The 26,739-nt window shown below is 35.0% G+C and overlaps 2 protein-coding genes across 2 annotated transcripts in view; one reads left to right on the top strand and one right to left on the bottom strand.

Annotated features, from left to right (window-relative positions):
- The window catches only part of LOC129241297 (uncharacterized), a 29,757-nt gene extending 8,635 nt beyond the window's left edge, over positions 1-21,122 (top strand). The window contains exons 2-9 of the mRNA XM_054877547.1: positions 1,316-1,611; positions 4,880-4,938; positions 7,426-7,549; positions 10,568-10,748; positions 15,434-15,626; positions 17,862-18,974; positions 20,738-20,872; positions 20,945-21,122. Coding sequence (XP_054733522.1) covers positions 1,316-1,611; positions 4,880-4,938; positions 7,426-7,549; positions 10,568-10,748; positions 15,434-15,626; positions 17,862-18,974; positions 20,738-20,872; positions 20,945-21,097 — 2,254 coding nt within the window. The 3' untranslated portion in view covers positions 21,098-21,122. The remainder of the gene's footprint in view (positions 1-1,315; positions 1,612-4,879; positions 4,939-7,425; positions 7,550-10,567; positions 10,749-15,433; positions 15,627-17,861; positions 18,975-20,737; positions 20,873-20,944) is intronic.
- A 1,090-nt stretch (positions 21,123-22,212) lies between these two features.
- Positions 22,213-26,714, bottom strand: LOC129241826 (membrane-bound transcription factor site-1 protease). Its single transcript, XM_054878349.1, has 6 exons — positions 26,505-26,714; positions 25,951-26,451; positions 25,032-25,884; positions 23,295-24,034; positions 22,537-23,239; positions 22,213-22,457 (listed from the first exon to the last, which is right to left on the bottom strand). Exons 1-6 carry the CDS (start codon positions 26,712-26,714, stop codon positions 22,285-22,287), a joined length of 3,180 nt encoding a protein of 1,059 aa, XP_054734324.1. The 3' UTR covers positions 22,213-22,284.
- Positions 26,715-26,739: the final 25 nt, after the last annotated feature.

Genomic DNA, 26,739 nt, shown 5'->3' with positions numbered 1-26,739 from the left:
AAATATCTGCCGTTCGGAGTCGGCTTGAAACTGTAGGTCCTTCCAGAGGAGATCGGCCAAACACCCAAATTGGGTGTATGCGCCAATTATATATACATATGTATATATAGTTTGGGCAGTATTGTTTGTTAGCATATTCGATTAGTTGGGTGAAATGCATTTCTTGCAGAACGACCATTTTCATAAAACATTTCGATCACTTTTTCCTTTAAATAATTGGAAGATCTCGGCGGCCACCGTAGCCGAATGGATTGGTGCGTGACTACCATTTGCAATTTACAGAGAGAATGTCGGCTCGGAGCTCGGCCAAACACCCAAAAAGGGTGTTCGCACCAATTATATATATATATAATATATAATTGGAAGATCTCAGTTCTGTGGAAATCAGAGATCTTCTAAAATGTTAACTTTTTTTTTTGTCGGGACAGACTAGCAAGTACTGCAGTCAGACACAATTAAGTCCATTGTATTGCAAGTCCCCTCTGATTAATTACAGAAGGAACTGCGACAGTCGATCGGATATGACAGGTAACATCAGTTTTGTCCATCTGCAGCCTCTCTCAGCCTGCCATGCTCGCTTGTGGGTTAGTGTAATCCGTTTGCTAACCGTGGCTTTGATGGCTGCAGAAGGGAGTGGCAGAACGGGCTCTGGGCCAAGGAAGTTGATTTCGTTACCCGCGATACCCACGTGTCCCGGGACCCATGTTAGTATCAGGCTATTATGTCTTTTCGACTACCCTTGAAGTGGTTGGGGGGCTGTCCAAGGCCAAGAGCACAGCTTGGCTGTCGCTGCAGACACATATAGATCTGCCTCTCCATCTGTTTTCCACAAAAAAGTTCATCTATGCGTTGCTCAACTGCATAACGCTCCAGGAATAAGTTTGCCAAAGCCTGTAGAACCAATTGGAAAAATTGGAAAATTAATATAAAAAATTAACTCATCCCTAATAATCGCTGTCAAACATCTACATCACCTTTGAATCACCCGATATCTGTACCGGACTTGTATCTGGCGCGTACGTTTGACAAGACATAACAAAGCTGTTCAAATATTTCTTTTAAATCTTATGCCGAATGTGGAAATACTATTTTCTTTTCTTTGCTTTCTAATTCTCATTTCCATTTTTCCTTTCATCGTGAGTATGGAGTTTGGTCGAGCATTTAAATACAGTCAACAGATGCCATCATTTACATAACTTCAAGCAACTAACTTAACTACAGCAATATAAGACACATACATAGAAATTTCACTGCTACAGATGTGACCTACACAGATGTCTTTAGATATTTTTAAAAAGTCTTTCGTCTATTACAGTGAGGTGGACTATGTTGTGGTGCGGAAGGATACACACACATTTAATCATTTGGCATTTGTACTCAACTTGTCTCCAGTTATTTCACCGAATATTTCGCCGAATGGTATGTATCAAGTGGCGAAGAAGAAATGCTCTCAAATACGTGGGAAATCACTGAAGGATAAAAGTAAATTTTGGAATTTATCAACAATTGCCAACGCAGCGAAATTACTCGCACGGCCACCAAAACCGTTACAGTTTGAAAATGAACATGAAATGCGCAAAGTTTATTCACTAATATACGATGTCTTCAGATGTAAGCAACCCAACTTTCTTAATACATTTTAGTTATTACAAAAGTTTTATAAATAATAGTGTAATACGATAAGGGTAGAAAACGATTATCTTCAACTTCTCCGTACATTTTGTTCCACAGATAGTTGAACTTTGTTTAGCTGTCCTCAAAACCCTGAAATATGTACCTTTTTAAATAATGGCCTTAACAACATTCGGAAATTTTCATAAAATTGGAAAATATCGCTTTGCTTCTTTCTTATCAAAGCACACACCGCCCCAATCTTTGCAAGAGCCTTTTTAAACCAGTTTTTCATTAACACTTCTATGTATGTACGATACGATTTCATACGTAAAGAGTCTTTCAAAAGTAACGCCTAGTTGTCTGTAGTGAATAATTCCTATACGGTACCTTTTTTATGACATCTTTCACATTTGTCAAGTATACAGATTTACAATTGTATATGATAAAACAACGCGTCCGAATTATTGAACCTTATTATGAAAATAATCGATGCAACAATTGCAAAATTCGTGTTTTTTTTGGTGGGAGTAATCGGCCGAATAAGTCGACAATAACAACAGTGATGCACTCGGACAGCACAAAGCCATTACCGAACTTCTTCTTAAATGGCTTTACAACAGCTTATTTACACCTTCCATAGATTACACTGTGCGACAGTGAAATTATACTTTTATAGAGACCTTGTTCAACTTGTAGGTATAGTAAAACTAAGAAACATGGTATAGGGGAAATTTCCAATACACCCCCAAAATCTCATTTTATGGCCATAAAACCGTTTTTCAGTAGGTTGATGTGAACAATCACTCCTAACTTCGCCAATTTCCATCCGATTTCGAATTTGTTTTTTTAGTTTGAAAGAACAAAAACAAGCCTTTTTGACAGTGTGTTGACAATTTTTCTGAAATGACAACTGACGAGACTGTAGACGGAAGTATTCGGATTTTTTTTATTTTTTCTCTATTTTTCCAACTTTGACATCATTTTTGCGATATTATCCGATATTGAGGATGTTTTTTAGTACACTACTGTTATAGTGAATTTAATTCTGCGTCGAATGAGCTATATTTGACTGTAATTGAATTAAAATTCATAAAGTTGTGCGAGTTGTGCGAGTTTTAAGATTTTGTTTTTTTTTACTAATTTTATAGCAAGTGTCAGTATAAACACATCATCAGTACGAAACAGTACAGGTTTAAAATTTTAAAAGATGTCGGGAAAAACTAATCTTCATTTCAAAAATGTTTGCTAGACCTGCTCCGTTTATAAGAGTCATCACTTGTTTTACGTTTCAAGGACCAGCAGTAATCAGCAAGCATGTTGATGGAGTTCTTCCCTTGAAAACGTTTTTCGATTACTCCTATCTCCTGGTGAAATCGTTCACCCTGTTCATCGCTCATCTGGCTCAGGTTTTCCGGGAAAAAATTCAAATGTGAGTGCAGGAAGTGTATCTTGATGGACATATTGCATTCCGTTTTTTCGTACGCACTCAAAAACTCTTTGACGACTTCAACATAATCAGAGCTCTTTTTATTTCCAAGGAACTTCTCACACAATGATTTAAAACTTTCCCATGCCCGTCTTTCCACTGCACTGAGCTTACTCGTAAATTTCTCATCTCGCATGAGTTTTCGAATCTGAGGCCCGACAAGGATCCCTAAAATTGTAATAAACTGTAAACTAATATACTATTAACAAATATGAGAATAATGTGTTACCTCCTTTTAGCTTTGCATCGCTGACTTTAGGGAATGCAACTTCTTTCAGGTGACGGAACGCTTCGCCATCGACTTTTAGTTTTTCCAAAAACGTCTTCGCATACCCAAGTTTCAGGTGCAGTGGTGGCAAGATAACATTTTCTGGTCGGACAAGTGGAGGGTTCAAAACATTTTTTTGACCAATTTTGTAGAGTTGACGTGTTGGTCATTCAGATTTTGCATAGCGATTCGGGGCACGGCTATCCCACTCACAAAGATAGCAAGGGTACTGTTTCGTACTGATGAATTTTAATTCAGTTACAGTCAAATATAGCTCATTCGACGCAGAATTAAATTCACTATAACAGTAGTGTACTAAAAAACATCCTCAATATCGGATAATATGGCAAAAATGATGTCAAAGTTGAAAAAATAGAGAAAAAATAAAAAAAATCCGAATACTTCCATCTACAGTCTCGTCAGTTGTCATTTCAGAAAAATTGTCAACACACTGTCAAAAAGGCTTGTTTTTGTTCTTTCAAACTAAAAAAACAAATTCGAAATCGTATGGAAATTGGCGAAGTTAGGAGTGATTCTTCACATCAACGTACTGAAAAACGGTTTTATGGCCATAAAATGAGATTTTGGGGGTGTATTGGAAATTTCTCCTATACCATTTTTTTTAGTTTTTTTATAGCCACAAATCGTGCTAGGTCTCCATAAAAGTATATTTAATTTTTTTTTTTTTTGCCACACCGTGTTATGTTAGAAGAGCTCTGTTAAAACATATGTGCATGTCAGGTGACGACTACAAATTTCACCGTTTTTTGTTTTGCCAAATTTTCTGCCATCACTGACTGATCATCATCTATCATCTCGTATTTAACAATTCAAAACAGCAAGGTGCCCACATAAGGAAACAGGACAAATTCAAACAGAAATTTGACAGATGTTAAAAAAAAATTGGTAGAAAGTGTATATATGGGAAGTTGTGCCAGTTATTCACACCAACAGCAGGCAGACCATTCTGAATTTGGTCCTTAAATTGCATTCACTGTTTGGTTCCTTTCGTTGTCCGCCCGTATTGCAAGACCAAGCCAACTTAGTTGTATCTGTGAACTCGTATGTGAGTATTTTTATATTCTCGCGAATGCTCAAGCCCTTTCTTACCGTGATTCGACATCTTTTCTACGTTTCTATGCCGTAATAAGAGACTTGTAGAGTGTGGATTCTGTTTATCCTGCTTTTCACCAGATTATACAGATGAAATTTTGGTAGTATTTATGCTGGCTCTAACGACTATTCAGCAGTTGGGTATAGGGCATATCCAATATCCCTAAAATGAGTTTCTTGCATTGTTTGTGTACGTCGTCTGATGCTTTTTGATTTTTTTAATTAATTCTGGGGTCTGGGGGTTTTTGACCCCCACTTAAATTGTTATTTTAAGTCGTTGGAACCGTATGCAAAATATATATTTGAAAATCTTTAGTATTATTGTATTATAATTATTAGTTTAAAATAAATCATTCATTGCTCAGTTGAGAAATTTAAAATTTGGTTTTATTTTTCAGACAAAGTCGTCCTCTCAAATGCACTGAACGACATAGCATTTTACGAACGCTATCCTGAGGTAATTTCAAGATTTAGATCTACATACACAAGATGTATATGGCAAGGGCAAATTGAATCATCCACTTTTGTTTTTGAATAACTTTTTTACTAAATAAAAAAAAATTATTTTGCATGATGAAATCTTTACTTTAACCTTTACGCGCTCCATTGCTTGTCTGTTTGTATACTGGAGCTGTCTAGTTCACAAATGTCAAATACGATTGACGTACGAGGCCATTTGAAAAAATTATAAATATTCCGATAGGGTGATAATTTTTCGCCACCTTGTGTTTACATTGTGAAAAAGCCAATTGCGTCTGCTTGCGTTGCCTGCTTGAGTAATAAAAAAAATTAATTAATGTAGTTCAACACTCTCTATTTGCCAACTAACACAAACACTGAAGCATGAAGCTCGTGAAACCACACCAACACCATTGCAACTAGTGGTAAATGAATTTTGTCGGCACCGGACATCATCAACTTATTTCAGCAAAAGTGTATCTCAGATATATCTGTAGAAGATTAGTTACATTTCAACGCTGCACATGCTGTTAGAGTCAACCGTGGTTTCTTAAGTTATTCACGACCAGATATAGTATCACATCACATTTGAATACTCCTGCAAATTGATGGATCCACGTACTTTTTCTAATAGCGTACAATTCTTACTTACCCTTCTACTTCTTCTGTTTATTTGTATTCTTCTTGATTGGCGCGACAACTGGCTCAGCGATTTTGTTCGGCCAGAACGTCGCTTCTTCCTAGTGCTAACCGTTTTTGCCCGTCGAGAGATCGCTTAACCTTGCAATTGCCTCATTAGTCCAAAGTAGCACTTATTGGCAGGAGAGATTCTTCGTTTTATTTCGAGGTTGACATTATTATTGGGGTTAAGGGTGGCTCCCAAATAATCTAAGTCCCTTACTTGCTCAAAATTACAATTGTCAACAGACGGTTGTTAAGGCCGATTATGTAAATATCAACGGTCGCCAGTTGATCGGGTTTGTGTGTGACTATTCGTTGGGCAATCAAATGATAGGGAACCACTTTTTCAAGCCTCCGCGTGCATTTTTACCACGGAATGGTTAGAAAGTAACTCTGGCCCTTATTATGAGCAACATTCGATCTTCGACTGTAGTCGAAAGTGCTGATCGAACGAATTTTCATTTGGTATTATGGTGCTCATTCGTTGAAGAATAGGAGTATTGTGAATTTCGATCGCTCGACGCATTTACAATAGATAATTTTTTCTCAGCTGATACAGCAAATCAAAATAAAAGAAAAATCGATTGTGTTGAAATTCTTTGCTAACAACATTTTTAAAAGTTAAAAAAAATATTTTTTGTGAAAATGAGTACAACGGAGTTGTGTTTCGACGATTCATCGGACGATGAAAGATTAGTGAACTAGCTAGAGGTAGAAAACAGTTGAGGGGCGCATCCAACTCCCTAGAAATGGCTTTCACTGAGTAAGTTTAGAATTTTCAAAATGTGTTGACGTACTTAATATTACAGAAATTTCCTTACAGGTTTTTAAAGAACTTTAGATTATCTAAAGAGGCGTTTATGAACCTACTGTCCAGTACAGAAAACCAGTTGTAGCAGTGCACCCGAGCCAAATCCATTCCAAATATTTTAAAGCGAGCCACAGTTCTGCGATTTTGCGCTCAGGGATCGTACCAATTGAGTATTGATAATGAAGATATGCTAGGACTTGCTCAACCCACTGTGTACGATGATGCTGAAGATATTGAAGTGGAGTCAAATAACGGAGAAGTAGAAAACATAAGAAATGAAATTTTGAGAATATTATAGAAAAATCTAAAAAGTATTAAATAGAAACCTTTAGGCCACAGTTTCTGTTTCATTTTTGTTATACATTTTCTTTATTCAATTATTCGTCATTCGAAAAAAATATGTATTTCAGTTCCTCTACGTATTTCAGCCCATACCTACCAAGGGAAAACAAAAATGTATTTCTATAAACATCACAAAAACAAAACCATTATTAAGCTTAATCCATTTTGCTGCCGTTCTCACTGGTGGTCCCAAGCAATTCAGCTCCGTTGTAAATTCCTCCCATTTTTTTGCTGCTTGAACTTTGGTGCAAATCCCTTTTGCGAATTGTGGATTCGCCTTTCTAATTGTTGTTTGGTACTCACGACTTTCGACCAGCATAAAATAACAAAATTAGTATATATTTATTATTTGGTTACTATAAAACCATAAATAATCGCAAACAACTTACACTTTAACAAGTTTTCCCACAATACGCTACACGATCGAAAGCAAAATTGCATTCGACTCTAAATTCGGTAAACAACGAAAATTTCAATAGGGTTGCACCGCTCATAATACCAAATTGACATTCGATTTTCGATCTTCGACAACCAGCGAATATCGAAGATCGAATGTAACTCATAATAGGGGCCTCTGACGCACAAACAGATGTGAATTGGCTTTTTGGCTTTCGTTACAATTCTCAAAATTGACCTTCTTAATTTTTCCAGCATCGTGAAGACGAAAATCGAATTTGGCTAATGTTTTTCGAATTGCTTGGACGAAATTTTAGGAAACGTTTCTCTGAAGAAGTAGACCTGCAACAACAATTATTTCACGAATCAGAAGTGGAAGGTAAATATGCTTTAAAAATATACAGCAGTACCATAATATACATATATTTTTAACATTTACACTTACAAATACGTGTATATATAAAGGGTTCTTCAATTGAGACATACAAATTTTGCATTTAAATACAAACGCACATTTACATTTTTCTAAAGTCATTCAAGGTTTATATCACAAGGTGAAGCCCAAAATAAACAAAACTGAGTTAAAATAGAAACGACAGTAGCTTTGTTCTGATAACTTCGAGTTTAATTATTTAAAATAGTCTCCTCTGGCCTCGATACACTGTATTGCGCGATATAAAAGCTTTTCAAAAGAGCGTTTCAGGTCATTGACCGGAATGTCCTTCAGGATGTCGGTACAAGTCTTTTGGATGGCCTCTACGGACGCTAACCGTTTTCCTGTCATGACCAAATGAAATTTTTAGAATAGGTAGGAGTCACAGGGAGCCATATCAGGCAAATATGAGTGATTGATAAAAAAAATACGATTTCTAGCCAAAAAATCAGTCACAAGAGTGGATCGATGAGATGGTGCATTATCATGCAATAAGCGCCAGCTTCCTCCTTTGCGGTATTCAGAGCGAATTTGACGAATGCGATGCAACAAACGCTTCAAAACGCCAAGATAGAAAACTGGAATCGTAAAAACAAATGAGCATCGACTTGATTTTTGGCTTCTGCAAAGCGATTTTTTAGGTGGTAACTCGTCTGAGGCCTTCCATTCGTCACTTTGACGCTTAGTTTCAGGTTTATGTTGACAGCACGTTTCAACACCAGTTACAATGTTGTAAAGTAAGTTCTCGTCTTTTCTCGCCTTTTTAATGAGGTCTTTCGAATGTTCGATTCTGAACAATTTTTGTCCTCAGTTAACTTGTGTGGAATGAAACGTGCACAGTTAAAATGCGATAAATCGATATTTTTGAAATATTTAACTCCGATTTCAGGAACTTCAACGATGATTTCGGTTCATTTTTGATAAATTTACGAGCAATTTCGATTAAGTTTTCGGTGGTTACTGATTTTGGGCGTCCTGTATGTTCATTGTCATTTATATCCTCACAGTCATAAACTTGCCATAAACTCATCGCCATAAACTTTTTTCATCTATTCAACTGATTCACACCGATTTTAAAACAAAATTTGATATTAGCTCTTTGTTCGAAACTCATTTTTGTACCGATGACACAAACATACTGACACTTTAAACGCAATAACTTCGCTTCCACTGAACCGAATGTCACCAAGCTTTCACTGGAAGTCAGCTAAGGATGCAACTTCCAATGCTCTAACTCATTAAAAAGATGGGACCATTAAACACATTTTTATGACGCCAGTCTTGTTTATTTTGGACTTCACCTTGTACTATTATCATGGCGTAGTCGTAATGTTTACGTACGAATAACGTTTTATAATTAGTAAAAGTTAATACCGAATCTCTCAGTCAGTGGTCTCATCTTGGTCCGTTTACAGAATTTGGGAACCTTTTAGTTCACACGGAAACAATTTTGACGTGATAACGTCTTATAATTCGATTTAACAGGCTGCACGCACGAAAAAATGTGTCGTTACCTTGCTCATTAGTGTTACCTTGCTCATTGCCGTTACCTTGCTCATATGTCGTTACCTTGCTCATTGCCGTTACCTTGAATGAACTGCAAGCGAAAGCGCGGAACGAACGACAAAGCAAACAAAGCAAACGAACGGCAACGTTCGACATCTTGCTCTCTCCTACTTAAGTGAGCGTATATGTGTATGTATATGCGCATATGTACATATATAAATTCACGTATTTGTATTTGCATATGCCTTCTTATTGATTATTATTAATTTGATTTACTTGAAGAATTTAAATTTATGTTATGTTATGTTATGTTATGTTATGTTATGTTATGTTATGTTATGTTTTGTTATGTTATGTTATGTTATGTTATGTTATGTTATGTTATGTTATGTTATGTTATGTTATGTTATGTTATGTTATGTTATGTTATGTTATGTTATGTTTTGTTATGTTATGTTATGTTATGTTATGTTATGTTATGTTATGTTATGTTATGTTATGTTATGTTATGTTATGTTATTTTATGTTATGTTATGTTATGTTTTGTTATGTTATGTTATGTTATGTTATGTTATATTATGTTATGTTATGTTATGTTATGTTATGTTATGTTATGTTATGTTATGTTATGTTATGTTATGTTATGTTATGTTATGTTATGTTATGTTATGTTATGTTATGTTATGTTATGTTATGTTATGTTATGTTATGTTATGTTATGTTATGTTATGTTATGTTATGTTATGTTATGTTATGTTATGTTATGTTATGTTATGTTATGTTATGTTATGTTATGTTATGTTATGTTATGTTATGTTATGTTATGTTATGTTTTGTTATGTTATGTTATGTTATGCTATGTTATGTTATGTTATGTTATGTTATGTTATGTTATGTTATGTTATGTTATGTTATGTTATGTTATGTTATGTTATGTTATGTTATGTTATGTTATATTATGTTATGTTATGTTAAAGTATATTATGTTATGTTAATGTTAACTCATTCTCTATATCCATACAAAATATCTATCAAACAAATAAAATTAAAATTTTCTTTTGAAAAATGCAACCATTCAATTAGTATTTTCTTATGACGTTATCACGTTAAACTATCGTCAGTAAACCGACTTTACAGACAACCTCTTTTTTATGTAATCCTTTGGAAGATCAGATTAACTCAAGCAGTATATAACTAACGTATACAAAATAGCATTGGTTATGCAGGGTTAAGAGCCGACACTTCCTTAGAGAAACTCAAGAATAATAGCTATAAAGTGATATTGCCAACTTTCTAGCCAATATAACCATATGTGCTTGTGATGGGCATATGAGAAATATCTTACTCCATACTGTAGCGAATATGTTTCATTCAAATCATTCATTCAATATCATTGTTTCATTCAAACACAAAATGCCTCTATTGAAAACTCTATAAATCTATATTTCGTTTCTTCAGAAATCGCAGAACATCTATGGGAGTTTCGGAAATCTTTGGCAGCATCTATATCCCGAATGCGAATAAAGTTCAATGCGCTCACTCTTTCAAAGTTATTGCCCATTCACCTGCAAAACGAAAAAGTCGCCAATGCAGCTTCGAACACGATGGTAACAGGATGGATAAATCCCTTTTTACTGCGGTAATTACCTACAGTGGCTCAATAAAGAACTCAGACACTCACGTGATATGGTTTTAAATCAAAAAACATGTATTAAAATGCAAATCTACTGCGTTTATGAGTCACATTTACTTTCGTTCTTCAAGCTAATATTTCAATACTACAAAAAACATAAACAAACTTCAACCGTTGCCGACCAGTTTTCCCAATCCATTCTTCCCAAAACTTTTTTCCCAATGCTTACTTTTCCCAAAGGCAAATGTTCCCAAATTTTTTCATCCAAACTGTTTTTCCCAAGACTTTTTTCCCAAATACATTTTTTTCCAAAGAGCAAAAAATTATTTATTAATGATATAAAAATTATAAAATGTGTAAAAATTCTTTAGAGGAGTTCTACGCAAAAATACTGTGGATTCTATCGAAACTGAAGAAAACATTATTATTATTATTATTTTTCATTTAATAAATAATTTTTTGCTCTTTGGAAAAAAATGTATTTGGGAAAAAAGTCTTGGGAAAATAAATTAATTTTCCCAAAACCATTTTCCCAATTCAATTAAAATCCTATTTTTTTTCGTACGTGTTCCATAAAACAGGTTTGGGAAAAATAGGATTTTAATTGAATTGGGAAAATGTTTTTGGGAAAATTGGTTTGGGAGTTATTTTATTGGGAACAAAAGTTTTGGGAAAAATGACTTTTTGGAAAAATGGATTGGGAAAAGTGTACGGTAACCACTTCAACTCATTCGTATATACAAAATAAAGAAAAAAACTTAGCAAAATACATGACAAAAAAGAATTCGGACATTTATATAAAGTAGAGTTAGGCAAATAATATTTAAGAAAAAATAATATAATTAATATTTAGTCGGCAAGCCATGCTTTATTTTTTCTCACAGCATTCAGTCGTCTTGGCATGGATTCGACGAGCTTCTTGCATGTTAAGGATCTATTTTCCTCCACTCTTCTTTAATATCATCTTGTGGGTCTTTATTGTTCCTAATAACATGCTTTTTCAGTTGGTTTTCCGAGTGGGCCCACAGATGTGCAATTACATTGATGTCTCGAGATTGTGGAGGTGTTTCAAGTACCTACTTTAGGACAGTTGTACATAAGCCATAGACGGACATCAGGTGCCTTATGCTTGGGCTCGTTGTCTTGATAGTTCTGGAAATTATCCTTAATTCCCAACTTTTCAGCACTTTGGACCAAATTTTCTTTTATAATTGTTAGGTATTTTTTGTGATCCATATTGCCGTTAATAAAGCACAAATTTCCAGTACCAGCAGCGGACATACAATGTGTCGGCTAATCTCGTTCATGAAATATTTTTTTTCGTGTGCCTCTTCTATTATAATAACTCTTTCGATGCTTTCCATTTCAATTCAACCGGGCTATTCGGGTCATGTTCTTCGATTTCGATGTAACTGAAATATGTTGCTCTCTGGTCAAAATAATGAGACACGTATTTTTTTGTTCGCCCGAAAAATTTTTTTTTCAAGCTTTATCGGCAATTTTGTTTTTCGGATCAAAATCGATTTTTTTTTTTCAATAATATAAGAAAATTTTTTTTTAAATGCTCATAACTTAGTCAAAAATTAACCGATTTTAATAATTTTGGGTTCAAAATGATCGTCATTACTTACACGAGCGATTTCATGTAGAAACAGTTGCAAAAAAGTATTTGAAAATTTTTTATTTTGCAAAAAACAAAAAGTGCGAAACAGGTTTTTTATTCAAAAATTCATTACTCAAAAACAACTCATTTTAGCTACTGGGCATTCAGCTCAATTAAAGTTTGAGATGTCCTTTTGATTTGGAAAAAGTTGTAAAAAAAAAAAAAATATACTTTTTCAAATATTGAATTTCGAAAAAATTTCAATTTTTTTTCTTTTTTGCTAAATAAAAAATTTTCAACTACTTTTTTGCAATTGTTTCTACATGAAGTCGCTCGTGTAAGTAATTACGATCATTTTGAATCCAGAATTATTAAAATCGGTTCATTTTTGACTAAGTTATGGGCATTTAAAAAAATTTTTTTCTTATATAATTAAAAAAAATCGAGTTTGAGCCGAAAAACAAAATTGCCGATAACTCTTGAAAAAACAACATATTTCAGTTACATCGAAATCGAAGAACATGACCCGAATAGCCCGGTTGAATTGAAATGGAAAGCATCTTTCGCAACAGTATACGTATACTTTCGGAGTTGCAGTTAATATCGGAAATTTGGAATTTTCTTAATTTGCCCTTAATGTCCCGATTTCTTCTTTTTTCCACGGATTTTGTTTCTTTGAAACGTTTTATCACGTCGTATACAGTCGAACGGGGTCTGCAATTTCCCGAACGGTTTTACACTTTTCATGATGACAATAATTAAATTTCTGACTTGAATTGAGATGTGTCCACGCTCTTTACCCCTGTTTATAATTTGGACTTTTATTCAACAAAACACGACTGAGATTTTATTTTAATTTATTACGTTAGCTTCTTTCTTTGCACTGTCCTACCGAGAGCAAATTAATTGTGGGATTCCCCGTTTTAAAGTGCCAAACAATCGCAATAATCCCAGATGTCCGACTTCTTTTTGACACCAATTTTGCGAATGCTGCATGATAAATTTTGTATAATGGTAATTAATTAATGGAGGTAATGGCTTCGTAAATTATTATTACTATTTTTAAAATCCTATTTGAATACCCAATAGAAAAATAAAAATATGTAACTTGCATTTCTTACAAAAATGTTGAATTTGAAACTGCCTGCTATGTATGTCCAAGTTTTTTATTGAGCCACTGTATATACTCATACATACATTATGCTTAGCTTTTTCTGGAACCATTTAGCACTTAGATGATTTCTTTTAACATTGGGTACAAAAAAGTTGTAAATAATTTACCATTGACGGAAAAGTTTAATAAATTTTTAGTTTTGAAAAAGTTGGATATAATAATGCCTTCGTCATACCTAGAGCCTCGAAAGTCTCGCGAGGATGGAACCCACTTCCCAAAAATTGAGTTTATGAAAACAATATACCGTTCAGAGTTGGCATAAAACAGCAGAATCGTTCAATAAAAACCACGTAACAAATTGAAAGACTGATTGTTTCAGAGTAGCATCTGGTATAATTCAAAATCTATAGCGCCCGTTTACCAGCAGTTGCGCCAAAAACGGTCATCTGAGTTGAAGAAAGTTGCCTTTAAATGAATTAAGTCTTGTATCGCTTCTTTATCCAGCTCAATTAGAAGCTCAATGTGCGTCTATTTTATGCAAGCGAAGACACATATGCCCATGCTTATACAGGGTGGCTGATGAAAGCCGCTACCAAAAAAAAAATTGAATAACTTTTTTTCTTTTTAAGTTATCTGTTCCATTTTTGTTTTAATTTGCAGATTGATCTTTAAAATTTATTAAAATGGATAACTGGGACAGGCAAACAAGAATTTGGATAGTCCGCCGCTATCACGCACTGGAGTCCGTAGTTTTGGTACAGAGAGAGTACAGGCGGATGTTTGGCGGCGATCCCCCGAGCAGATGGACCATAATGAGACTGGTGAATAATTTTGCTGAGCAAGGAACAGTCGCAAGAAGGCCTTATCATCGAAACCCACCAGTTCGGACGGAGGAAACGATCGCTGCTGTAGCTGCAGCTATACAAAGCAATCCAAAGGTTTCAACAAGAAGCTTATCAGCTCAACTTGGTGTCAGCCGACAGTCTTTGCAAACAATAATGCACAAAGATTTAGACTTATTTCCGTACAAAATTCAAATGGTTAACAAACTGAATGCAGCAGACTTGCCGATTCGCTTGGAATTTTGCCAGAAGATCCTGCAAATGGTGGAAGAAGACCAAAACATGTTAAACTGCCTTTTCATGTCTGATGAGGCCCATTTCGATTTAAACGGCAATGTGAACAAACAAAATTGTCGAATATGGAGTACTTCTAACCCACAGATACTCCACGAGACGGAATTGCATCCTCTTCGCGTGACAGTGTGGTGTGCGGTTTCTTCACGCTGTATTGTCGGGCCTTATTTTTTTGAAGAAAATGGTCACACCGTTACGGTTACTGGAGACCGTTATTTGAAAATGCTGAAAGAATTTTTCTATCCAGAACTACGCCGAAAGAGAATTCCTTTCAACTCTGTGTGGTTTCAACAAGATGGGGCAACGTCTCACATAGCCCAGACTGTTATGACAGAGTTGCGACGAAAATTTCCCAATAAACTGATTTCAAGAAACTCCGAATTTCGTTGGCCCCCAAGGTCGCCTGACCTTACTGCACCTGACTTTTTCTTGAAGGGTTTATGTAAGCAAGAAGTTTATAAAACAAAGCCAACAAATTTGGATAAACTAAAACAATCCATTCGGGCAACAATTGCGGTTATTCCTGTCGCAACTCTCAAAGCAGCAATGAACAACTTTTTACTAAGATGCCGCACTTGTGTCAACGAGCATGGGGGGCATTTAAATTCAATTATTTTTAAAACTAGTTAAGCTACATTTAATAAAATTTAATGACCTTCAACTTGAAAAAAAAATAAATGAATTCCATACACTAAAAAAAAAGTTATTTGAGTTTCTTAATGTAGCAAAATTCATCAGCCACCCTGTATTATATATAAATATTCGTACATAAATTAAACCTATAAGTATGTGTGTCATGTCACATGTAAACCATTTAACTTTTCTTTTCATTATTTAGTGATAAAACTTCAGCTGATAAATTTCTACTTGATTACGGCTATATACTTCAAGAAAATGAAAATGGACAAGTTTTAGAAACCAATCACTACCGTTGGGACAATATTTGCCCACTATTTATATCCTGTGTGCCGCAAGATAAGGGTGAATTCACTAAGTCGAAACTTGTGACGAATCATTATTTTATCATTCAGGTAAGCGTGGGAACTTAATATATAGTATTACACATCTGTTTGTAAGTTAAACAAAAAAATCATATTCCCAGATATGATATTTGCTTGTTGAACTTCTCGTTGAAATTTTACTTACTATAATGCATATGAGTTGAAATATAAGAATATTTATCATTCACATGACGATTTTGCGTTATCAATTGACGCACTGCATTGATTGTTTCTGGCACAACAACCCCTTTTGACCATTGATTGTTTCTGGCACAACAACCCCTTTTGACGGCCTTCAGGCAAAGATCGGCAAGGGTCGACGGCCCCGTTCAAACTCGTTGTGCCTGCATTTCACAATGTGGCTAAGTGTGGTGACTCAACGCCAAATGCGAAGTACTATAAGTTGATCGGAGAGCATTGATCATTGTCTCAATAGTCCAGTTCGAAAATCATAATAAAGCACTGCACGAAAATGTTCACGAGTCAATCCCTTTTGGGTAAGATGAATTTTTCAACGCATTAAAAAAAGAACAAATAAAGCCCGTTGGTGAAAACATTATACGTAAGTTTATGCTAAAAAATAACAAACTTTTCGATAACAATATCGATGAGCTGTAATTCATAGTGTTGCAAAGGTGCAAAATGTAAAAGACAACCCTCGTATTTATTATTTCTGGATTTCCACATTGCCGCATTTGAGCTCCCTGTGTGAAGTTGTGATACCTGATGAGACTCATACTGTTGGATAAAAATCCACTTTCATCGAAAAAATATTTCAAATAGAGAAAATTGGAGCCCACAGTTAGGTTTCACCTAAAATCGATCCATAAATGTTATGCACCTCTTTTTCTTATTGGGCTATTTAATTGGTTTAACGCTGAAGAGAATATGAGAATCAGTTTCATATATATCTATATATATAAAAATGAATTGCTGTTCGTTAGTCTCGCTAAAACTCGAGAACGGCTCTATGCTAGAGCTGTTATTGAATGCTTTAGTACAGAGTATTTTTCATGCCGCTCCGTGACTGGGGTCTCGAGATATAGGTCAAAACGTGGACCAGGGTAACCTTTGGTTGTGTATGTACAATATGGGTATCAAATGAAAGCTGTTGATAAGTGCTTTAATACGGGGTAATTTTCATACCTATTGATGACTAGGGTCTCGAAATATATGCCAAAACGTGGACCCGCCGTGTCTTTAAACCGAATTAAACCAAACTTACACACATTGTTAAGGAGGTATTGAAGATGGTTTCCGTATAGTTTGGATACCTATTGGTAGATAGGGTCTCGAGATATAGGTCAAAACGTGGACCCGGGTAACCTTCGGATGTGTATGTACAATATGGGTATCAAATGGAAGCTGTTGGTGAATGCTTTAGTTCAGAGTATTTCCATCCGCTCCGTAACTAGGGTCTCGAGATAGAGACCAAAACGTGGACCCTAGAATGTGTTTGTACAATATGGATATCAAATAAAAGTTGTGGATAAGTGCTTTAATACGGGGTAATTTTCATACCTATTGATGACTAGGGTCTCGAAATATATGCCAAAACGTGGACCCGCCGTGTCTTTGCACCGAATTACAACCACGGGTACAGCGTTCTTTTGATCCAGCCATAATGTCGCTTACTTTTTTAACGCTTGGGGCGGAACTGAACTGTCAGATTGACAGTGTGAGTTACAATGTGTCAATATTTCTTTCTGATTTGGATGTCATAAGGAAAAAACGTAAGTGCAATATGTAAAAATTGTTTGTGAATTTTTTTGGAGTGGATTTTGGAACAGTGAATAACTTCTTACGAAATTTGAGAATTTAATGTGAAATCCGAATGAAACTATGTGTGAATGAAATTTTTTTCGTTTTTTTTTTTTGAAAAATATAAATGGATAATGGTTAAAAAAGCTCCAATGCTTAATAAAACATATAAATTGAAACGAAGAATTCATGGATGATCAGGAAAAAGACGATTGTTTATTCATATGCGTTGATTTGAAATTTAAAAACAATCTTCTTTTTTCCTGATTTTCAATTTATATTTTATATTTACTCAAAAACAAATAGAAAAACAAAAAATATTGTTTATGCCAAAGCGCTTGAATAAAGATTAAAGAAATAAATAATATGAAAACCATATCGTTTCTGTTCTAAACCATATCTATTATATTTTAGTGTGCCCAGCGAGGTGGGCCGGGCTTGCCAGTTATAATATAAACTTTAATTTTCCACTTCGCCCGTTTAATATTGTGTTTTCCTTGTTAGGACAAAGCTTTCTCCTATGGGCCAGCCGTTATGTCAAGACTGCTAGAATACTTTCAGCTGAGTGGTGACATCCTTCAAACTCATATTTCATCACCTCGTTCCACGGCCTACCTAGCCGCGCTTTTTTATTCCGTAAATCGAGTAAACAATTTTTATGCATACGGAGCAGGTCCGCATCTCAAGGAGTTTCGCAGGTTTATGGAAGCACTAGGCGTAAATAATATACGCCTTTTCGGAGAACTATTCACTTCATTCCCGTTGGAATCGAAACGCTTCGGCTACGTCGTAGGCATTTTTGCCAATCCACCCAATTCTTTTAGTGCAATTTCCGATCCGATAGACTTGATATGCTCACGTGGCGGTGACCTGTCTATGCTAGAGGTACTCACTGAATCTGAAATAAGTGAGGATGGTAAACGTAGAGTGTCGTTAATTCTCGAAGAACAACTACTTACACTACAAATGGCCATGTCCAGGCCACAAATACAATTTTTATTGTACCAAACCCATTCCATTGTATCATCGGAAAATCAAGATATGGTGAAATATGCCGTCAAACTTGTAAATGAAACCTCACTCAGGAAACATCAAAGTGCGTACAGGGAGAAGAAACGTCTGGAAGCATTAGCAGAAGCAGAGGCGGCTAACATACCATCCGCAGCGATGGGCTCGCCAAGAAAACGAGCCACGAACACACAGGCGGAAGAGAAAGTAAAAACTCCGACTGCAACAGAGGTTGGTACATCAAAAACTGAAAATCCCGCTGAAGAACACGTAGAGGCAGATGATACGGTAGGGAACGTTGCACTGCCTGATATCGACGAGTTTACATGTGAAGACATACCAGATATATGTATTAATCAGGACAACTGCATGAAGCAACATTCAACTGGTTGTTATATCTCATTAATAAAAAGAGCGAAGATCACACAATTGAATGCAAAATATCTCATAAAGATGGCAGAAGCGCGAGGACTTTTCTTTACGGCAGAAAAGAGTCCAGCGCCGAGAGTGAAAGGTATTAAAGCGCAAGACACAAATTTGGAGCCTACAGTACAAAACGATTACTTGAACAACCATAGAGAGAAGAAATATATTAATGTAGATAATTTGGTAAGCTAACTGGGATAAATTAATATATTTATATACAATAAAACATAAAAATTTAATAATAATTTTAATACGATAAATTTAGGGTTAAGAGGGCACCCTCTTTGGAAATTTAAAAAGAAAAACGCGGTGTATATTTGAGAATATTTAATGTTTTTACTGGAATATAAAAAGTGTAGATACAAAACATGCACAGAGATTCGAACCTACGCACTCCCGAATGGTAGTCATGCTATGGCGGCCGCCGGAAAATTATAACACATAAATATTTTGAGCACTTTGATTGTTTTTTTTTATTAATATTTTTATGCTTATTATTTTTGACGTGATAACGTCTTATAATTCGATTTAACAGGCTGCACGCACGAAAAAATGTGTCGTTACCTTGCTCATTAGAGTTACCTTGCTCATTGCCGTTACCTTGCTCATTGTCGTTACCTTGAATGAACTGCAAGCGAAAGCGCGGAACGAACGACAAAGCAAACAAAGCAAACGAACGGCAACGTTCGACATCTTGCTCTCTCCTACTTAAGTGAGCGTATATGTGTATGTATATGCGCATATGTACATATATAAATTCACGTATTTGTATTTGCATATGCCTTCTTATTGATTATTATTAATTTGATTTACTTGAAGAATTTAAAATAAAACCAAGTTTGTTATGTTATGTTATGTTATGTTTTGTTATGTTATGTTATGTTATGTTATGTTATGTTATGTTATGTTATGTTATGTTATGTTATGTTATGTTATGTTATGTTATGTTATGTTATGTTATGTTAAAGTATATTATGTTATGTTAATGTTAACTCATTCTCTATATCCATACAAAATATCTATCAAACAAATAAAATTAAAATTTTCTTTTGAAAAATGCAACCATTCAATTAGTATTTTCTTATGACGTTATCACGTTAAACTATCGTCAGTAAACCGACCTTACAGACAACCTCTTTTTTTTATTAATATTTTTATGCTTATTATTTTTTATAAAAGTTTAGCTTATTGTCTAACAAAAACCTTATAAATTATTTTATTAATTTATTAATAATTATTAATTAGCTTATTAAATTTTTGGATCACAAAGTGTAATATTAAAGTTGCTACAAAATTTTGTTTATTTTTTTATTTTCTTTCTATGGTACTGCGCATTTTCTCCATATTCTTTTACTGAAATAAGCTTATAAAACTAAAAAAAATGTTTTCTAGAATTTTTAAATAAAAGCCGCGGTTGGGATGAAAAGTTTGTGGAATTGTGATGAAAATATTGTGGTACTTTTTTAATGTTTGTATAATATAAAATTTTAAAATTATATTTTTATGGTTATTGCTAGCCAAGAGCAAACAAAACTAATAATTATTAAAAAATAATAAGCGTTGAGAAAAAAAAATTAACAAAAAGTACTGAAAAGCTGGTCAAAATTTTAATGTGCTATCGTTTTATTGCGTTTTTATTGGTATTTTGGCATGGTGCCGACGCAATTTCATTAGTGGCCTGTCGAATCTCGCCATTCAGGAATTGTTCTTGCGGTTATAGTAGCCCAAGGAACGTATAAAAACCAGGCCATTATTGCACCCTCAATTCTGTATACGTTCTATACTCAAAATTTGCAAATAGCTGCTGTTGAACAACAACAACAACGCTATACGTGCAATGCAAATAAATTGTATTAAATTCTAAAAGGCAGTTTTTACACCTCATATTTTTCGTAGTGCATTAATCTTCGAACTTTGTAAATTTTTGGTTTTAAATGTATATTCAGATCTCACGTCTGATGAGGGACACAAATTCCAGTTTAAATCGCATTGGAGTATCTAAGGCTTCCAATCAAAATCATCCCCTAAAATTTAACTTTAAGAGAAGGGAATGCGCTCGTTACAAAGCTTCATTGCTTAAGGTAATCAATGACAATTTGAATGGTAGTATTTGTAGTTAAAACTAATTTGTTTAATGTTTTTTGATTGTTTAGGTCTACCAACTGTCGAAACAGCACAGAAATGGAAGCCGACGTTGCTCACTAGAATGTTTGGAAGAAATTTGCTCAACCGCCATTTGTTGCTTACAACGTAAAAGCTTAAAAAAATATCCATATCCATTGCATATACAAAATTTGATAATATAAAATAAAGGAGGAACGAGTATGTAAATGTACTAGTTTTTTCGGTTTGATAAGAGAGGCGTTCCTATTAGCCTACATTTTTTTGTTATGTTGGTACACTCTTCATTTGAAGGTATGTGAAGTTTCATTTCAATCTGTCAATTCATTCTTGGCCATTACAAGCCATTTAGTATCGACGTGTCACAGTATTTTCTACAATGGAAAAATCAAGTAACGTGCAGCAATTAAATTTTTATTTTTGGAAGGTTTAAAAGCATAGGAAATTTATGGAGGAATGTTGACAGTGTATAAGGACTTCTCGCCGCCAATTAGTACAGTTGACAGATGTTTTGTTGAATTTAAACGTGAACGTACAAGCTATGAAAACGAGCCACGTCAAGGACGTCCAAAAACAGCAGCAACACCAGAAATCGTAGAAAAAATACAGGATATCGTATTAGAAAATCGTCGAGTAACTGAAAGAGGTTTAGAAAAAGCCTTAGGCATCCAATTGGGCAGTGGAAGCAATAGTTTGACTGAAGTATTGGGTCTCAGAAAGCTGTGTGCATAAAGGGTGCCGCATTCGCTAACAATGGAACAAAAACATATTCGAATGCGACTCTCTCAACAACATTAAGAGAATTTTTGAAAGGATGACTCACTATGGATGTGACTTGTGTGTGTCACCATGATCCTAAATTAACGCAATAGGAGAAATAGTGGTGTAAGCCAGGTTCTTCGGCTTCGAAACGAGTTCGGGTCTAGAAATCGGTCAAGAAGGTATTAGCATCAGTTTTTGGGGATGCGAAAGGACTTTGTGTGAAGTTTGTGGATTACTTGTGTGTTTTCTTATCGAACCGCAAAACTTATTGAACAACCTAGTACGTAGGTCGGTACGTTAAATTAGTTGTTTTAACAACCCTTTTTATTCTAAATCATTGGGTAACAAAACCTGAGTATGCGTTACCTGAATATTGCACAAACAATGCAGAGTAAGACTGATTTTTCTAATATCTCACCAACATACGAAAGGGGTTCAATATTGCCGCCCACTTCTCAGCATACTTTATATTGTTTACCTATTTGCCATCACTCTTGAAAAAAAAAAATGTTTGTTTTTAGTTTAATTTTGTTTTTAGTTTAATTTATTTTATTGCTTAAATTAGTATCATATAAAAATTTTTTTGATCATGAAAATTTATGCTAACACTCTATGCACCTCTCTTTCTTCTAAAGCATTTTATGAAGAATATAAGCACTATACTTGTTAAGAGCATAATAAAAATTAAAGAAATTTTAATAGTTCTTTCATCGTCGTCGTCCAATGGCAAGGCATTCGATTTGGCTTCAACATGTGAGTTTAATAATTCCGCAACTTTGTGATCTATAAAAATAAAATTTAAGGTTAGTGTCAGTAAATAAATACAAATTATAAGAGTCCTTAAATAAAAAATTATATCTACCTGTATTAGCTTTTAGTAAATTCAAATCGATATGCTTTAATCGATTCGTAGTTAATTTTAGTTCAGCTGAACTAACACCTAGCGGCTTCAGCCAGTGGAGAGTTTCACATTTTTCAGTCTCCTTTTTATGAAATTTGTTATTTGAATCAATCACCTTAGAGTGCAAATGTAAATTGCTGCTATATAATCGAAGAGGTAAACTATTCTCAGAGTTGGGATAAAATTCGGAAAGGCGATTTAATTTTTGTAGTAATTCCGATTTATATGAATTCATGGTGTATTCCAAGATAGCGTCCAATAGCCAAAAACACGCCTTTTCCAGGTGTATAGAGTCTAAACAATTTGAGTCGCTGAAAACTGCAACGCGTCCACTCGTACTTGTGCTTATTATTGGCATCGTTTGCAAAATTTGTTTCAAATTTTTAATATTCTTTTCAGGGATATTATTAAGTGTGTGGTCGTTGTTGTTATTGTTTTCGTCAACGTTTATATCGAGTAATATGCGTTTGTTGATTATTGGATTTCTCTCCGCTGATATTTCCGTTTCGATATTTGGTTGCTCAACATTATTCTCTTCATAGCTGGAAGGTTTTTGGGCATTTTCAGCTAAATATTGTTTACGTAATTCGCTTTTTGTTTGAAACAGTCCAAGAATTGGCTTAAATATTTTTTTAACATCAGCAATGTTGGGATTTTCTAGAATCTATGTAAAGAGTATGAAATGGAGGACCAAATCAACAGAAATACAAAAATCTTACCTCAAATCCATGATCATGTAGCTCTGCACCTATGACGATATCGTCAGTTCCGCGTGGTATTTTCGCTAAAGTTGTACCGCTGGCAATGTACATTGAGTGATCGCCCATTGTAAAAAACCCTTCTGCAATGAAATCACTGAAAGCAATACCATACGGCTGTAAAAACTCATTCAGTGCTGGTATATTGGCGCCACCTGTGTCTGGTATCCACCATTGCCGGGTATTTTCATCGAAAAATTTTATTTTTTTCATTACTGTAGTATTATACCAATCAGCAAACACTACAACGCTAAGACCCTCGTTATACACATCATTCTCGACCTTTTTTATTTCAGCATCAAAAAATTCTTCTTCTGGATCGACGACAAGAAGCGTCCCGTACTCAGAAGCATTGAAACAGGTGTACGGCATACGTAAGATGTCTATGTAGTAGCCAGCATTACGCAAATGCGTATATAAGTCTCGAAAGTTTGTATGGAGATGATCGGCCCGCCAATCGAGAGGATCCGATTTTATTTTCAGGTTGTCCCGCGGTATATAACCCGGAGGATATTTCAAGCTGTGATATTGATCCCAAAGAATTCGTTTGTTCCTGGGAGGTTTTGGTATAACAGTTACTTTCAGAGGAAAATTTATTTTGGTCACAACTATTCCTTCTTGTTGCTCTTGTAAGCATTCGATTTCTAGGCTTATGTGACCTTCAGCGACGCCTTTAAAAGCACGACCATTTTCGTTTACAGCTAAAAAGATCATAGAAAAAGAATGTTTAAAAAAAATTTAACTGTAAAGTATCATTGGATTAAGGGGTAACACCACTGTACACGCGTAAAATAAACACGATTTTTAAAGAATTTTTTTGTATAGAAGGAAAGGAGAAACAATCACTCTGATTCGGGAAGTTATTACTTATATACTAAAATACAAAACTACAAAGTTTGATCGAAAAATTTTACAAAATGGCGGCATTGGAGACATTTTTGTAATGTGGTTTCTCTTGAAGGAGCTCCGCGGCACGCAGCACAGAGGGTGCAAATTTTAATCTGGAACAAAGAAACATTTTTTTTCTTAATCTAGATAAGAATAGCTAGAGAAACACGTAGGGGATTTAAAAAATATTTATTTTTGTGGAATTAGCAAGCATTTGAACGGAAAAACTCTATTTTGGACTAAAAAACGGCACTTAAATAATTATAACAATCGTTTAAATTAATCTATCGAAAATCCCCTACGCTCTTCTCTTAAGAAGGTTATTATACAGACGTAGTGAAAAACCTGACTAAAAATATTTAAAATTGTTTGAGTTATGCTGCGTGCCAATTTCAGAAAACGTGTTTTGAGAAAAACGCGTTTAAAGTTTGGAAATTTGGAGAAATCGTTAGGTAGCAGTCACTAACGCTTGGTTAAAAGCTTAAAATATTTATGAAATAGACTTCGGTAACGTATAAAACTTTTTGTTCTGTATTTTAAAAGGTTCAAAGAATTTTTTAAGCTTATAAAAAAAATCAATTTTTTGAAATTTCTACAGTGGTGTTACCCCTTAAGTAAATAAATTACTTAGTTCTTATAAATGTTTAATCGTTGATTCTACGCTTCCGGAACTACCCGTTTTTATAAACTCCAAAGAGTTTAATTTGGCTTACACATTTCAATGTGTTTATAATACAAAAACTACATAACAATAATATAACATTACGATTACATTTTAAATGAGTTGTATAATTATTATTTGTGCCATACCTATATGAACCGACATCCAGCCTGACCAGGGCCATAAACTCGGCGAATAGGAAACTGCAACATTTAAAACATCTCCGTATCTATCTGTGTGTGGCTGCCATACTGGCTCGTATTTAATCACTCCCGTCACGGCAATGCCGTTCAATATCGTCACATTTACGATGACCGGCATACTGCCATAGAAAATCGGCTGTGAGCTATATGGCCACATGTAGCTCTCTGTGAAATCCAAATATTCAGGACTGAGCGTTATTCTCGGCTTATATGTTAACAGCAATTGCATGCTCTTCAATATATCAAGCTTCCCATGCCCCTGCTCAAACATGTTGTTATCGGGTAGACGTTCAGCTCCTTCGATCAATATCTGTTTCATGGATGAAGGATTAATGAGATTCATTTTTGAGAGTGCGCCACTTGCTATTAAAGCTACAGCGCCGGCCACCACAGGGGACGCCACCGAAGTACCAGAAAGCGATCGACAACCGCCACGAACATTACTACCCTCAACCTGACTACCGAACGTTACTACGTCCGGTTTCAGTCTACCATAACCCCAAGGAAGTTCCCAAGTGGTCATGCCTCTAGAACTAAATTTTGCCACTTTATGTTCGAAATTAATTCCCCCAACACCTATAACATCACTCTGATCGCCCGGGTTGTTAAGAGTACCATAGAGCGGCCCATCGTTTCCAATTGCCGAGATCATGATAACTTTATTTGCGGATAGTTCGAGCACCTTGTCTACAAATGGATGATCCAAGAAATCTGGTCCGCCTATGCTCAAATTTAGAAATTTTATTTTTTTAAAGATAGCATAGTTGAAAGCGTCCAAGAACCAAGATGTATATGAAACCTGCAACGGCAAGTGAAAGTTTTTAATGAATTAAACAGTTTTAAAATCATAGACAGTGTAAATAACCTGTGAATTTGTAAAAACTCTGTATATATGAAGCTCTACATCCGGTGCCAACCCTAAACATTCTTTAGCTGATGCAATAACTCCTGCCACGAATGTGCCGTGACTAACGCCGTCGTCTAAAGACTTCTCATTCGTCCAGTTGGTGCGCTCCTTTACGCGACGAAAGTGAGGGTGGGACTTTGCCAAACCTGTATCGAAAACGGCTATCTTCACGCCTGCACCTGTAATACCCATATCCCACAACACATTAGCCTTTAACATGGTGGTGACTTGGGAAGGCAATGAACGCGAAAGACGTCGGCCCAAGCGCTCATGAGTGCCATTAAAATTTAGAATTCTTTCGACACTACGCTGTGGCGTTATTTGCTTGATAATTGGATGCAATTCGAGTTGTGATAAATCAGTATGCGTATAGTTTGTCTCATCTAATTGGATCAAATCAAAATCACTTGGATAACGGGACGCAGCATTTTGTCGTTCAACTATGTTCCATTTAGAAATCTATAATTTAGATAAATTAATAAGTAAAAAATAATAACGAACACATTACATACATTTGAGCGGTTGAAGGCAGCATACAGGAACTTTCGCCTTGCAGCCGGAAAATAATAGTGTTGGTATTGCACGATATACTCATTTTCTAAAATTTTACTCTCAAATTTCACTTCTTCAGCAAAGGAACAATGGGATCCAAATATTTTGAAACGTATATTAATAGTGAAAAATGAATAAAATATGATTAAACGCGTTAGGGATAGCAACATATTAATCTATATTATCAGTTTTGTT

This window comes from Anastrepha obliqua, chromosome 3 (assembly GCF_027943255.1).
Source record: "Anastrepha obliqua isolate idAnaObli1 chromosome 3, idAnaObli1_1.0, whole genome shotgun sequence".
Lineage (NCBI taxonomy): Eukaryota > Metazoa > Arthropoda > Insecta > Diptera > Tephritidae > Anastrepha > Anastrepha obliqua.
Note: the sequence above shows the minus strand (reverse complement) of the source record. Positions and strands in the feature narration are given on the sequence as shown.